Genomic DNA, 13,622 nt, shown 5'->3' with positions numbered 1-13,622 from the left:
CAGGGGCACTTGACTACTGAGCCACATCCCCAGCCCTATTTTGTATTTTATTTAGAGACAGGGTCTTACTGAGTTGCTTAGTTCCTCACTTTTGTTGGGCCTGGCTTTGAACTCATGATCCTCCTGCCTCGGCTTCTTTAGCTGCTGGAATTCCAGGTGTGCACCACCATGCCCAGCACAGCCAGCTCTTGAGTCTGTGAGGTGCTTGCCCAGAGAGTAGGTTTTTATGCCTGTGGGGTTCCCTCCAGACTGAGTGCTGAACTGCGATTAGGATTGGGTTGACTAAGCTTACTCTTATCTGTTTTGTAGGACATCCTGGATTGGAAAACATCCCGAACCTTCTTCTACTGGCGGCTGAGACGTCTCCTGCTGGAGGACCTGGTCAAAAAGAAAATCCACAATGCCAACCCCGAGCTAACTGATGGTCAGATCCAGGCCATGTTAAGGCGTTGGTTTGTGGAAGTGGAAGGAACAGTGAAGGTAGGTGGGCACCAGAGGAGCCTTCATGTGCTTCTCACCTCCACGTGAGCATTGCAAGGCTCTTCACCTAGGAATCTACAGGCCTCGAAGGACAGGAGTGGAAGGGAATCCTGGAGGCCATAGCCCTCTTTCCCATACACACATAGCTGGTAACATTCTTGGCATCTTGTTAGAAGAGGTGGGAGGTCATATTTGCAGCTCATGCAGTCATTCAGCAAATATTATGAACACTCATAACACTCCTAAACACCAGTAGGCCCCTGTCCAAACAGAGCTTATCTCTGGGGGATAAGCCCAGAGTCAGTTGAGTCAAGAGCTCCTGCACTAAACACAGCAGATAGCATAGTCAAAGAGTAGACACCCAACCTTGGGGAAAGAGGAGAGACAGTCTGAGAATACTTCTGGAGAAAGTAATATCTCAACAGAGACTCAGAAACAAAGTGGGAATGGACCAGAGGGAAAGGTTGGATTGGTGAGGGTGGTAGGAGGTGGTGGATAGGAAGAATGTTCCAATACTTGATAGCAAAAGCAGTATGCATGCTTAGGGCAACTATTTCAATATGGTTCAGGGATCATGTGCTGGGTAAGAAGGGGAGCAGACCAGGGTGCCGATCACAGATCCTGGATACTAGAGGAGTCTGGAGTTTATCCTGAGGTCTTTGGGAAGCTACTGAGATATTTTAAGCAGCAAAATGATATGCTCTGATTTCTATTTAGAAACACCACTTGGGGAGGAGGTGGAGGATAGAATGGAAGTGGGGGAGAAGCAGGAAGGCTAATAGGATGTGATTGTACTTTGACAGGAGGCACTACAACTACAACTAAAGATCTGATTTCAAAGGAGAGATGGAAGGGAATATCCAGCCTGCATGCAGGGAACTAGGACTCCAACATCTTCTCAGGGCGATTCCAGGGGAAGCCTTCATGCCATGAAGCAGACCCCCTGAGATGGCATTCCTGATGCTCTGGCCTCAGGGCAAGGAACGGGGCAGGTCTGAGGCTAGGATGAGGTAGCAGAGACATTTGCATTTGGCCCTGGAATAGTGACATGCATAACACAGGACACAGGAGGATGGGAAGAAAAAGCTGGATCCAGGTGCAGTGATACACACCTGTAATTCCAGTGACTCAAGGCTAAAGCAGGAGAATTTGCAAGTTCAGAGCCAGTCTCACCAACTTAGCAAGGCCCTTAGCAAGACTCTGTCTCAAAAAAATTTTTAAAAAAGACTAGAGATGTGGCTCAGTGGTTAAGCACCCTTGAGCTCAATCCCAGTACCAAAAAAGGAAAAAAAGAAAAATTAGGAGCTGGAGTTAGAGCTCAGTGGTCTAGTGCTTGCCTGACATATACAAGGTCCTGTGTTTATTCCCCAACACCACTCACACACAAAAAAGTTAACCTTTATTAGTATCTAACAGTGTGTGGATTAAATCATGTCATTATACATTTTATCAGAATATTGACAGATATGCTCAAAATATATTTTTCTATCTGTTAGCTCTGTGATCAAAACCTTTGGTGACTACCAAGTTAGAGTATTGATGGAGGGCTGGCAGCTGGCAGGTGATAGCTTAAAGGGTCTTGGCCTACAAAAGGGGCACTCTGGCTTCTTCCTGGAAAATGTCGCCTGGAGCCTCTACTAATCATTCTCAGCAAGAAACTCCAGGATTCACTGTTAGTTTTAAAGCCAGTGCAGTAGGGTGCTTCTAAGATTCACCTTTGTGTTAAGTCTGCCCATTTCTTTACGACTGAAAAGATTCTTTGGATAAATATTTCAGATGTGCAGCAGGGGAGCGCAACCTTCTCCGACACTTGGTTCAGGTTAAGGTCAGCCTGTGGCATCATAATTGAGTGAGACAATTTTGTCAGTGGCTACTGGCAGCTTCTAGTGGAAGTTGGCATTGAAAGTCATGCAAGTGTAAAATAAGAGATTGTTCTCCAGTTAAGAGTGGCCGGCTAGGTAAATGGAGTGTGTGTGTGTGTGGCCAGGAGAGGCTCGCGTCCCTTCCTACCACATTAGTCACTAATGGACGTGCACGGCCTCAGTAGGCACAAGGAGGAGGAGAAGGAATAGTTTCCCCCCCGAAGCATGAAGTGAATAGATAGGCCCCTTACTTGCTCCTTAGCATCCTGTTCCCAGGGGGACAGTGTGTCTGAAGAAATAGGTCATTGCCATCTCTAACCAGTGGAGAGAACAGTTGACTGTATGTGCCCAGGCTCCTGGCTAGAACTAGTGCAGGAGACACCTCCAGTCTGGTAGCCCAGGAAGAGGCTGCCTGAGCACTGGGAACCAGCCATACACAAGAATTGAGACAATTTCCTTTGCTCCAGTCTACAAAAGACAGCATCCTCCAGAACTCTCCATCCAGGGGACAGTGAGAAGACAAAGTAAGGACACGTGGGCCTCTGAAGTCAGGGCATGTGGCTTTGAAACCTCCTTCCATATTCTGCAGGCTCAGCAGGACCTAGTTTAGTGTGGGGTGGGTGATAAAATCTGCAGCGCCCTTGAGAGAGGAGAGTGTCGCAGTGTTCAGAAGTCATCATGCCGCCTCTGAAGGGCTACTGTAGAATCTGCTTCTTGTTAAGAAATGGCTTAAAATCTTTTTTTTTTTTTTTTTTTTTTTATTATTATTATTATTATTGTTTTTTTTTTTTTTTTTTTTTTGGTTCTTCAAACAGTGACAGATTTTATATGCTGTGTGTCTCAAGTGTGCAGAAAAGTGACTAACTCTAGACCCTTGCTTTGCACCAAGAAGTGACCCTCTAATCCTTACTGTGGTGACTGGTGGGGAAGGACATGTAGTGATAAGCATCTACTAGCTATGCCGCGTGTTCTTTTTTCCCAGAGAATTTGTTTTCTTAATCTTAATCCTGAAAAAGGAGATTCTAGGACAAAAAACTGAAGATACTGATGTTATAGAACTGAGCAGTGTAATTCTTTTGTTTTCCTTAGAGGTATCCGTAACCATGAATTATGGGATTCTGTTTGAATCCACTGGGACAGTCCTGTTGTAGGAAATGGTAGTTTCTGGTTCACTGCAGGCAGAAGTAAAGCACCACTAGAGTTCCCTGGAAACAATAACAAGAACTGTGGTTTAAATTGGCTCATGAGTATGTGGCACACATTTGTTTCAGGGGCATGTTTTCTGTCTTGATTTCTTACTTCTACAATTTGAGTTATGCAGTTTTTCCAATAGGCTGATTGGTCCTCCCCTTCAATAGTAGAAATTGAGATTAGAACAAGGAAAAGAATGTGGGTTTTGGAATCTCACAAACCTTTGGAACCCAGCTTTGCCATTCACTATTGGGCATATTATCTGAATCTCTGTTTCCTCATATGTAAAATGGGGATGATATTTATGATGTCACAAGGCTCAATGAGTTTAAATTACACAGGTACAGAGCACAGTAGCCTCAGCACAGTGTATTAGAAGCTAAAAATAGCAACATAGGCTAAGAGTTAAAGGCGTGTGACTTCCTGGTGTCCATGGACAGGGTTTGGCTCCTGGGAAGTAGAGATGCTGGTGAAAACTCTTTGATTTGCCTGGCTGTCATGTTCCTACAGCCTGGCGCCATCATGCATTCTTACTTTCCAGATGGCTACCCACGTACCCTTATTCTAGAGTTCCAGATAGGTAGCCCTTGTGACGATAACAGGAAAAAGCACCATGTATCAGGTCACTTAATCAAACTCCTTTTACATAGGAGCAGGAAGGGAGGAGGTAAGGCACAATAGCTGCTTGGCCGTATTGTAGGCCTGAGGCAAGGTGGCTCTCAGGAGATGGGTATCTAGCAAGCCACTCTCTGACCCACGTGGCCTTTTGCTGCTGTACTCCAGAGCCTCTGAAAAAAATCACATTGCTTCCTGGGTAGGTCAGGCCTTATAAGTGGAGGCATATTGAAATGTCTTTCCAAAATATGCACTTAGGGATATGTGTGTCATCCCACCCCACTGCACTGGGCAGCTCCTAGATGTCTAGATGAGAATTAAAAGGAACCTCCCCAGTTGGAAGTGTCTCCAAAAAGTTCACAAGGTGAGTTCTTTGTGGGGTGTGGTATTCAGAGCTCACTCCCTGGCCCTGCTTTGCTGTACTGTTGCTGGCAAAGGGCTTAACAGTTACTAGAAACAAAACTTTCCAAACAGGTTATTTAGATTTTTGTAAGCTAGACTACCACACATAATTAGGCAGAGTAGAGCTACTCCTCCATTGTTGCAGGGAGAGAGTGTCTTTATTGGTATTAAAATGTCCTGGTTGGCATGTCAGGCAGGTGACATATGAGTGCAGGCCTGTCATAAGGTTAGCAACCCAGCATTTCACACTTACTTAAAATCCCACACTGAAATACTGGGAATATCAGCCATATTTTCCTAATTCTAAAGAGAAAAGTGATAATGACTTTTTTCCTGGAATTGGAATCCCTGTCCTAGATGGCTAGAATGTCTTAAAACTTGATTCTAGGGCTGGGGAGATAGCTCAGTCGGTAGAGTGCCTGCCTTGCAAGCACAAGGCCCTGGGTTCGATCCCCAGCACCGCAAAAAAAAAAAAAAAAAAAAAAAAAAAAGAACTTGGTTCTAAAGAGGCCAGACCAGGAGTTATAAACTCCACAGAGAACTTCTTTTCCCAGGTGGAATGTGTTATGAAGCCCTCCTGGGTCTGAAACCAGTGCACTGGGGTGCATTCATTTACTCATGCTGAACACACGGATTAGGACTTGTAGCCCTTTCCCCTTTGTGTACTCTGGACTGTGATCTGCATTTTATCAGGGTTGGGGCTTGGTGGCTGTCATCCGGTGAACATGTTTTCATGAGCAGTAGTTCCATACAGAGGGCCCATATTTTCAAGCAACTGTAAAACGTGGAATGTGCTGCCCTGATCTTGTCTGGGAACTTTCTTAAGTATTTAAACACCTAGCATATTTTGTGACTGCAGGAGGGGAGGCAGAAGAGTTTTCTCTAGAGGGTAGCTGGCTTTTCAGTGTAGTGTCTGAGCATCGTTAGAAGCAGGCATCTCGTTAGCTAATACATTACACCAATCAAGGAGAGTTATCTTAAGCCACAATTAATCTGCTCCCTGGCATATGTTGATAGGAAAGCATCATGCTGTTTCTTAATTAAAAGCAAACGGATTAAAAATGATTAATAAGAGTATTAAATATTCTCCTAAACTAAAGGCTTTGGGATTCTTGGGTAAATCTAGTTGGTGTTTTTTTCCCCCATCCTGAAATCCAAGAAACATTCATTGTTTTATTTTTCCCTCCCCCCATATCTTCCTAAGTAAGAGAGGTATAAATCTTTGAACCATGGAGAAGTCTATTTTACCAGTGATAGAAATGGAAATGCGGAAGTTTAGATGGCAGTGGTTGTAGTGTGGCTCCAGGTGTGTCTATCCCCATATGGCTCCTCATCCCAGAACACGTGAGTGAGTTAAGATAACCACACAGGAAAAAAGCACTTCTCATCTCCCCCTTGCCAGTTGGGATTGATGTGGCACTTCCTTTCCTTAGGAGCAAAACACTTTCCTGCCATTGAGCCTCAAGAGATGTTGGCAGGGCACCGTGGCACACGCCTGTAATGCCAGCAACTCAGGAGGCTGAGGCAGGAGGATTGCAAGTGTGAGGCCAGACTCAGCAACTTAGCAAGGACCTTGTCTCAAAATAAAAAAAAAGGCTGGGTTCAATCCCCAGTACACACACACACACACAACAGTAACAACAAACTTCTCCAGTCCTACGTGAAGCACAGAGAGGGGAAAGGCTCCCTCAGGTTTGCACTGTCATGACCACACCATCCTGACTAAAGAAAAGCTGATCTATCAGTGATGACAGGTAGAGATGGGCAGATCTAGAGCCAGAAAAGGAAATGGACAGAGAGCATGAAAAATCTCACTGCTGGTCTTTACATCCTTCATGTGTAAAGTGCTCCTTAAAGGTTTTAGAGACATCAAAGGGGATATGACACATAAATAACCAGTCACAGCTAACTTGCCAGCTAAGTTAGGACTAGGAAATGAGAGTCTGAAAAGAAACTATGTTTTTTGTTTGGTTTGGGGTTTTTTTGTTTGTTTTTGCCATTCTGGGGATTGACCCTTGGGCCTGGTACATGCCAGTGCTCCACCACTGAGCCATGTCCCCAGCCCTTTTCGTTTTGTTTTGAAATAGGGCCTCACCAGGTTGCCCAGGCTGACTTCAAACTTGGGATCCTTCTGACTCAGCTTCCCCAGTAGTTGGGATTACAGGCATTTGCCATCGCGCACGGCTAACACCATGTTCTTAAATCATAAACCAGGTTAGAAGACAGCCCGGTGCCCACTTTCTTGCCTCTGGAGGCCTCTCGGAAGGGGTGGTTGGAATTTCCCCTCCGTGCCTTCGTAGGCCCTGTGGTTGCAGCTGTGCCTTTTATGCCCCTGCCTGTATCCAGGTTTCTCTTGCCACATGGCAAGCCTCAAAGCCTCAAGTTTCCAGCGTACCCACCTATTAAATTACAGCACCAAACTCATTGTCATTCTGACTTTGACTTCGTTAGTGATAACAGAGAAGGATAGCGCACCTTTAAATGACGAGCTTTGTGTTTAATTACCCAAACAAAATGACATAAATATGAATGAGCCCTAATGGTGGTACTTGGTTTTCCGGAAACCATTAACAAAACGATTCCTAAATGATTTGTAAAGAAAATGAGAGGAGAAGAGAGCAAGGAGAAGGCTATTAGGCTTCTAACACACTCCTGAATTATTATGTAGTCAACTACCTAGGAAATACTCAGCTAAATGATCTTGAAAAACAGGAGGGAGGAAGTGGTTTACTGAGACTTTTAGGGTTGTAGACTTCTTGACCCTTTTGCATACTAGTAAGATGGGGGCAGGTTTCTGACCTGGTGGCTCTTCTGTAGCAGTGAGACTGCCCTCAGATCAGTCCTCCTGGGGTCTCTGAAATAGCCGCTGGACTGCAGGAGGCTTCCACAGCAGGACCAAGGCACAGTCCAGGGCCTCACTTGCCAGACCTTGCTGGGACCCAAGACTCACACTTTGGGAACTCCCTTTCTCCAAAAGAAAGAGAACAACCTTAACTTCTCAGTCACATTTTACTAAGCCATGTAGGCTATTCACTGTTTCTCTCAAACCTGTCAGGTTCTTAAATTCTCTTGCCTTTGTAGAAAAAAATCCCACAATCTGACAAGACAGTCTGGGTGAGCACTGATGCCCTGGGAGAGCCCAACTGGAAGCTTTGAATGTGTCTGTGAAGCTCACAAGGAGGGAAGGGGAAGCGCAGCTCCTGTCTCCTATTACAATGGCCAGCATTTTTCACTCTGAGCAAGCTTTGGGAATAAAATTCCAGAAACTGAACAGTCAGGTGATGGGACCTGGCCTGATCCCTGGTGTTTCACCAAGAGTCACTGTTTACAGGCCTATGTGTGGGACAATAATAAGGATCTGGTGGAGTGGCTGGAGAAGCAGCTGACAGAAGAAGACGGTGTTCGTTCTGTGATAGAGGAAAACATCAAATACATCAGCAGAGACTACGTGCTCAAGCAGATCCGCAGGTGAGACGAGCAGGGGAGACTTCTCTGAACTAGAGGGGCTAATTTTTTTTTTTTTTTTTTTTTTTGGTACCAGAGATTGAACACAGGGGCACATAAAAAAGGCTACATCCCCAACCCTTTTTTGTATTTTATTTAGACAGGGTCTGAGTTGCTTAGCACCTCGCTTTTGCTGAGGTTGACTTTGAACTTGTGTTCCTCCTGCCTCAGTCTCTTAACCACTAGGATTACAGACGTGGGCACCTGGCTAGTGGGGCTAATTTCTTTGGAATAAAAAGTTCAGAACAGGGGCTGGGATTATGGCTCAGTGGTAGAGCACTTGCCTAGCACATGTGAGGCAGTGGGTTCAATCCTCAGCACTACATAAAAATAAATAAATAAAATAAAGGTATTGTGTCCATCAACAACTAAAAATATTTTAAAACATACTTTAAAAAGTTCAGAACAAATCATGACATGATGCCACTTTTTGTGGTCTCTTGCTGTCGGAGACTGCTATACAGTAGAGCCCTGAGGCACATTTCTTTCTCTGGTCCTCAGGGATTTAGTAATCTCAGCAGAATGAAAGCTTAGCCACATGGCCAGCCCTTTTTATTTTTTTATTTTGACACAGGGTCTCACTGAGTTGCTGAGGTTGGCTTTGAATTTGTGATCCTCCTGCCTCAGCCTCAGGAGCCTCTGGGATTACAGGTGTGTCCTGCTGTGCCTAGCTAGGGATATTCTTGTACATAGATATAGCAAATTTAACATTAATTTTAAAACTTTATCTTCAGTCTACCTTCTGAGCTGATGTGTATAGCTCAGTGGTAGGGTGCTTCCCTAGCATGTGCAAAGTCCTAGATTTCACTTCCAGCACTGAAAAAAAAAGTTACCATTTGCAGTACATTGCTCATTGTTGTATGATGCGGCCTTCACAGAGCACCCCATCCAGAGGCACATGGTGTTCACCTGCCATTCCCGATTTGACTTCATCACCCGGTCAAGATTTTGCTCAGTTTCTCCACTGTGTAATTACTGATTTTCCCTCCTTGCACTTAATGAGCAGTCTTTGGGAAGACACTTTTTAAGGTCATGCAGATAACTTGCTTCCCATCAACATTTTCCCTCAGACTTAATGTCCACTCTTGACTCTTGCCTGACCCAGTCTCTAAATGAGATTGCAAAATGGTAACTTTCCAATGCCAGTCACCCTCCTCAATGATCAGTCACCATTCAGATTCTATAAAGAGATGTCCTCCATCCTCCCCTAAATCATTTATACATTCATTATTTGTATAGACTAATGAATTTTTGTTTTTACTAATTTATAATTTATTACTGTATTCATTTTGATACCATATTATCTTTGATTTAGCCAGTTGGTACCCGTTTCATGTAAACTTCTGTCAATGCCATCGTTTGGTTTATGGTATTAGAAATAGAATCCAGGACCTCATACCAACTAGGCAAGTGTTCTATCATTGAGCTACATCCCCAGTTTTGGGGTTTTTTGTTTTGTTTTGTTTTGTTTTTTGTTTTTGTTTTCGTTTTTGTTTGTGTGTGCGTGTGTGTGTGTGTGTGTGAGAGAGACAGAGATAGTCTCACTAAAGTGACCAAACTGGCCTCAAAGTTGCAATCCTCCTGTCTCAGCCTCCGTAGTAGCTGGAATTACAGGTGTATGCCACCATGCCTGGCTGTTTTGGAGTTGGGGGGTTTTGTTATTTGGGGTTTTTTGTTTGTTTGGTTGTGGTTTTTTTGTTTTGTAATTTTGGCAGTACCAGGAATTGAACCTAGGGGTGCTCTACCACTGAGTTATATATACCCCAACCCTTGCTAAGTTGCTGAGGCTGGTCTTGAATTGCAATCCTCCTGCCTCATCCTTCCAAGTTTCTGGGCTTGTTGGGGACATTTTAATGTAGGAAAGCAAGCCAGTGGGCCATGTTTGCCTGACAGTTCTTAAGCTGCCCTATTTGAGACACTTTTCACCATCCTCAATCTCCTTCAGCTTGGTACAGGCCAATCCCGAGGTTGCCATGGATTCCATCGTCCACATGACCCAGCACATCTCACCCACTCAGCGAGCAGAAGTCGTTCGAATCCTCTCCACGATGGATTCCCCTTCCACGTAGGAAGAACTTCCTGCTCATCCCTGCCCTGTCTCTGGAGAAAAGGGCTACAGCTGCCTCTTACAACAGACACCACTGTAATGAGAAGGCATAGGAGACCCAGCACTGGAGTCAAAGTGGCATTTTGCTTCCCCTTGAATGTTTCAGGTTATGCATGACATCTGGGATGTAGGATCACAAAGCCCCGGTCACACCTACCCCACCGTTCAGTATTTATTACCCCGGCTGTGTCCACAGTCCTCTCTCCTTGCATAGGACTGAGAAGGCAATGAAGGGTACGCGCAGTACCATGAGCTGTTACTACACTGCCCTGACAGCCCCTTGGCCCCAGCACGGGGATGTGTGAGGACTTTTCAGGCAGTCAGCAGCCCCTCTTGCCCCATGAGCCTCAGCCACAGGCAGCAGAGGAGGGCTGGGGCCCAGGAGAGGAGGAAACCTCAAGTCCATCGTTTATTATCCCACATTCTGCCCAGCACACACTAGGCACTGGAGAGGAACCAGTCCCCGTTTACTACACCAAGATTTCTGCTTATGGAGAAAGACCGGCGCATGAAATTTGCTGCAAGCTCTATGAGAACTCAGAGATGAAGGGAAACCCAATTCAAGAAGCAAAAGAAGATAGACCAGGTTAACTTAGGGGCCTCGACCTTAGGTTAACTTCTCTCAGTACATGTGGAAGTGGCTGACCTGCCACCACTGCTCATAGCTGCTGCACCTAGGAGCTGCAAGGTCAGGGTGTGAAGGCCCAGCCTCTGCCCCTATGTAAACTCATGCTGCAGGAGGAGTGGCCAAGAAGGAGACATTGCTCTCCTTAGGACTTGAAAGGTTGTCACTGTTAAGCCTGGAGCTTGGACAGTTGCAAGAAGCTTATGGTGCCCGTAGCACTGTTCGTCCCTATTTCTGGGGCATCTCTCCTAGCAGCCGACATTCCTGTTCCCCCTGGGCTGCTTCTCTTTCCCTGAATGTACGCAGGCAGCAGGCCTCCCCACAGCTGCCGGGAGGATCCTGGGCAGCTGTGCTCCCAGCGCCAGGCACTGACCTTCCTGATGTTTGAAGGCTTCCAGGGAACAAACTCCACATGACCTTAAGCTCCCTCACAACTCAGTCATGGTGCTGCTGTCCCCCAGGCTTTCTGGTCCCTCCCCGGCCAGCAGCAGGGGCCTCCACAGGGGTGGTGGAGAGAGCATATTTTCAACAACCAGTTTATCCAAGAATAGAGCTTACTGATTCCCCCATTGGTTTTCCTAAAGCAAGAGTGGCAGGTGATCAGGGCTGGGGTGGCATCAGTTCCTACAGCGCAGCTAATTGCATTTGTCACTGACGACCAAGGAGGAAATCACTAAGATGCAGTAGAAGCAGGGGTATGAATACTTCTGTACAAGCTACAGTTTTGAGCCTTAACCCTGTTATTCACACACAAGAAAGAGCTCCGCCTCCCCTTCTTCACCTTGTGCAGACAGGGCGGTGGAGCGTGGCGGCTCTAGACTGCAGAGGAACACCACCGGGCTGCACTCGCAGCTGGCCCCTCCAAGGGTCGGGGCCTCCAGCTGCCCTGGCAGAAGGTGCAGGCGTTTGGCACTTTCAAAGAAGGGCAGAAGAGAGTGGGCAGCAATTCCCAGTCCAGGAAGCAGCCTGTACTGTCACTAGTTATTTGCACACCTAGTAGGTAAGAACTGGATTCATGTCTGACCAGATTATTCCTCTGCACTTTTCTGCAATAAATCAAAGCCCACATGCCCACAGGTGATAGAAAATCATTTACTCCCCTGGAGGCCTGCCTGTCAGAGGTGGGGCGGGTTGTGCTCATTGAGCTCCCCTTTCCCCGCCAGATTATGACACATTCAAATGAACACGTTTCCTCTCCAGAACTCTGTAGTGCCTACCCCCCCATCCCCAGGACAGGGATCTTTCATTTGGAGAAGTTGGGAAGAGCTACAGAACATGAGCAATCTGATGTTCCCACAGCCCATTACACATGCGCGGTTACTGAGGCAGGAGGATAAATGATGTATTGACCAGGACTCGCTGGAACCGAGCTCGCTGCATTATCTGTTCACTGTTCACAATGCAGCCCGCTCCCATCTCGGCGAGAAGTCGATGGACACGTCGCCGACGGGCAAGGAGCTTCAGTCAGATGAACTCTTTTCACATTTTGTTGAAATAAACCTTCAACATTTGTAGAAGAGCCATGATTTGTCATTTCAATCCACGCCCAGCCGCTCATCTGTACCACCACCAGCAGGGTTGTAATGGGGCTCAGTGGTGGGTGTGACACCCAACACCCTTTGTCTCCTGAACTTACACAAGGGTGAACTGGAGGCCACAAAAAGCTGGCCTTGCCACCTGTCTCTGGCTGAATCAAGGTAACACCACAGCCAACACCCACAGCTGAGCTTGGGCTCTTTAGTTTCTGTAGCATTTTCCACAGAAAATGCTGCCTGCTGAGAGCTGGTAGGGGTCTTGGTGGGGTGTCCCTCAAAAGAGAATAAGCTTAGGACAGGGAAGAAGGATTGGCCTGTACAGTGAAGATAACAGCTCCACGGCCCCACCTCAGCCCCGAGAAAAGCCACCTAAGTGGCCAGAGCCCAGTCCTCGGAAGTCCCCGTCCTAGCAGGCAGGAAGTTGGGCCTTCTGAAATGCTCTCTGTTGTGAAGTCTGGGGTACCTGGCCCTTGTTAGAGGCGTGTAAGGAGAGATTTTAAGTTTTCTTAATACTCGAGAACTTAGTGGATTTTGAAATCTAGGCGCTTAGGGCACTGGGGGCAGGAAACACGACTGCCTTCGGCCTTCTGTGTTGGCTCCCTCCCTCTGTAAGCCCTCGAGTCCATGCAGTTGAGGCAGGAGGAAGCACCAATCCCTGAACATCTGCAAAGATGGGTACAGGCCACAAGAAAGCTGGGGGGAATCACTGGCCTTGGCTGATTGTTAACCTCAGTGCCATGTTGGTCTCTTGTCTTTAGGGTGTGTAGCAAAGCAGAGGATGACTTCTGTCAAGATGAAATAAAATTTCAAAAGTAGGTTGAATCACTCTAAACCAGATATTCTTAAAAAGATACAGGGGACATTGTTTCTCTGCCTCCGGCTGCTGCACTCAGTGGACGGGGCGGGAGTCCTGGCCAGCAGAGAGGCCTGGGCCTCCTCCCTCAGCCGGGTGAGAACCAGACCAAGCCCCAGGCCTGGACTCTTAGTAACTTGGTTGACTGACAGGGGCAGTGCTTTCTTCTGCTAGGAAGTGACACTTTACCAGTTTTTTTCTTTACTTTGTTTTTGGTTTTGGTTTGCATCTGGGATTAAACCCAAGAGCACTTCACCACTGAGCCACAACCCTGGCCCTCAGCTACTTTCAGTATTCCAGAAACCCTATATGTGTCTCAGGTGACAAAAGCTCACCAGGCTTCTGTCTTTATGTCAGCCAGGGTTTCACTAACCTGGAAGTGGACTGGCTCCTCACGATGGCCAGAAGACGCTCCAGTGGGCAGCTAGTAAGAATGGCCACAGCACCT

At 46.6% G+C, this 13,622-nt stretch overlaps 1 protein-coding gene across 9 annotated transcripts in view; it reads left to right on the top strand.

Moving 5' to 3' along the window:
* The window catches only part of ACACA (acetyl-CoA carboxylase alpha), a 273,697-nt gene extending 261,392 nt beyond the window's left edge, over positions 1 to 12,305 (top strand). For 8 of the 9 annotated variants that reach the window (XM_079132070.1, XM_079132069.1, XM_079132077.1 and 5 more), the window contains 3 exons: positions 310 to 480; positions 7,882 to 8,018; positions 10,000 to 12,305. In XM_079132070.1, coding sequence (XP_078988196.1) covers positions 310 to 480; positions 7,882 to 8,018; positions 10,000 to 10,123 — 432 coding nt within the window. In that variant the 3' untranslated portion in view covers positions 10,124 to 12,305. Of the gene's footprint in view, positions 1 to 309; positions 481 to 6,637; positions 7,855 to 7,881; positions 8,019 to 9,999 lie in introns of those variants that run through there. The other variant, XM_079132075.1, reaches the window with a different exon arrangement.
* Positions 12,306 to 13,622: the final 1,317 nt, after the last annotated feature.

Source organism: Sciurus vulgaris (assembly GCF_902686455.1).
Source record: "Sciurus vulgaris genome assembly, chromosome: 3".
Taxonomy (NCBI): domain Eukaryota; kingdom Metazoa; phylum Chordata; class Mammalia; order Rodentia; family Sciuridae; genus Sciurus; species Sciurus vulgaris.
This window is presented reverse-complemented; position numbering and strand designations above follow the sequence as displayed.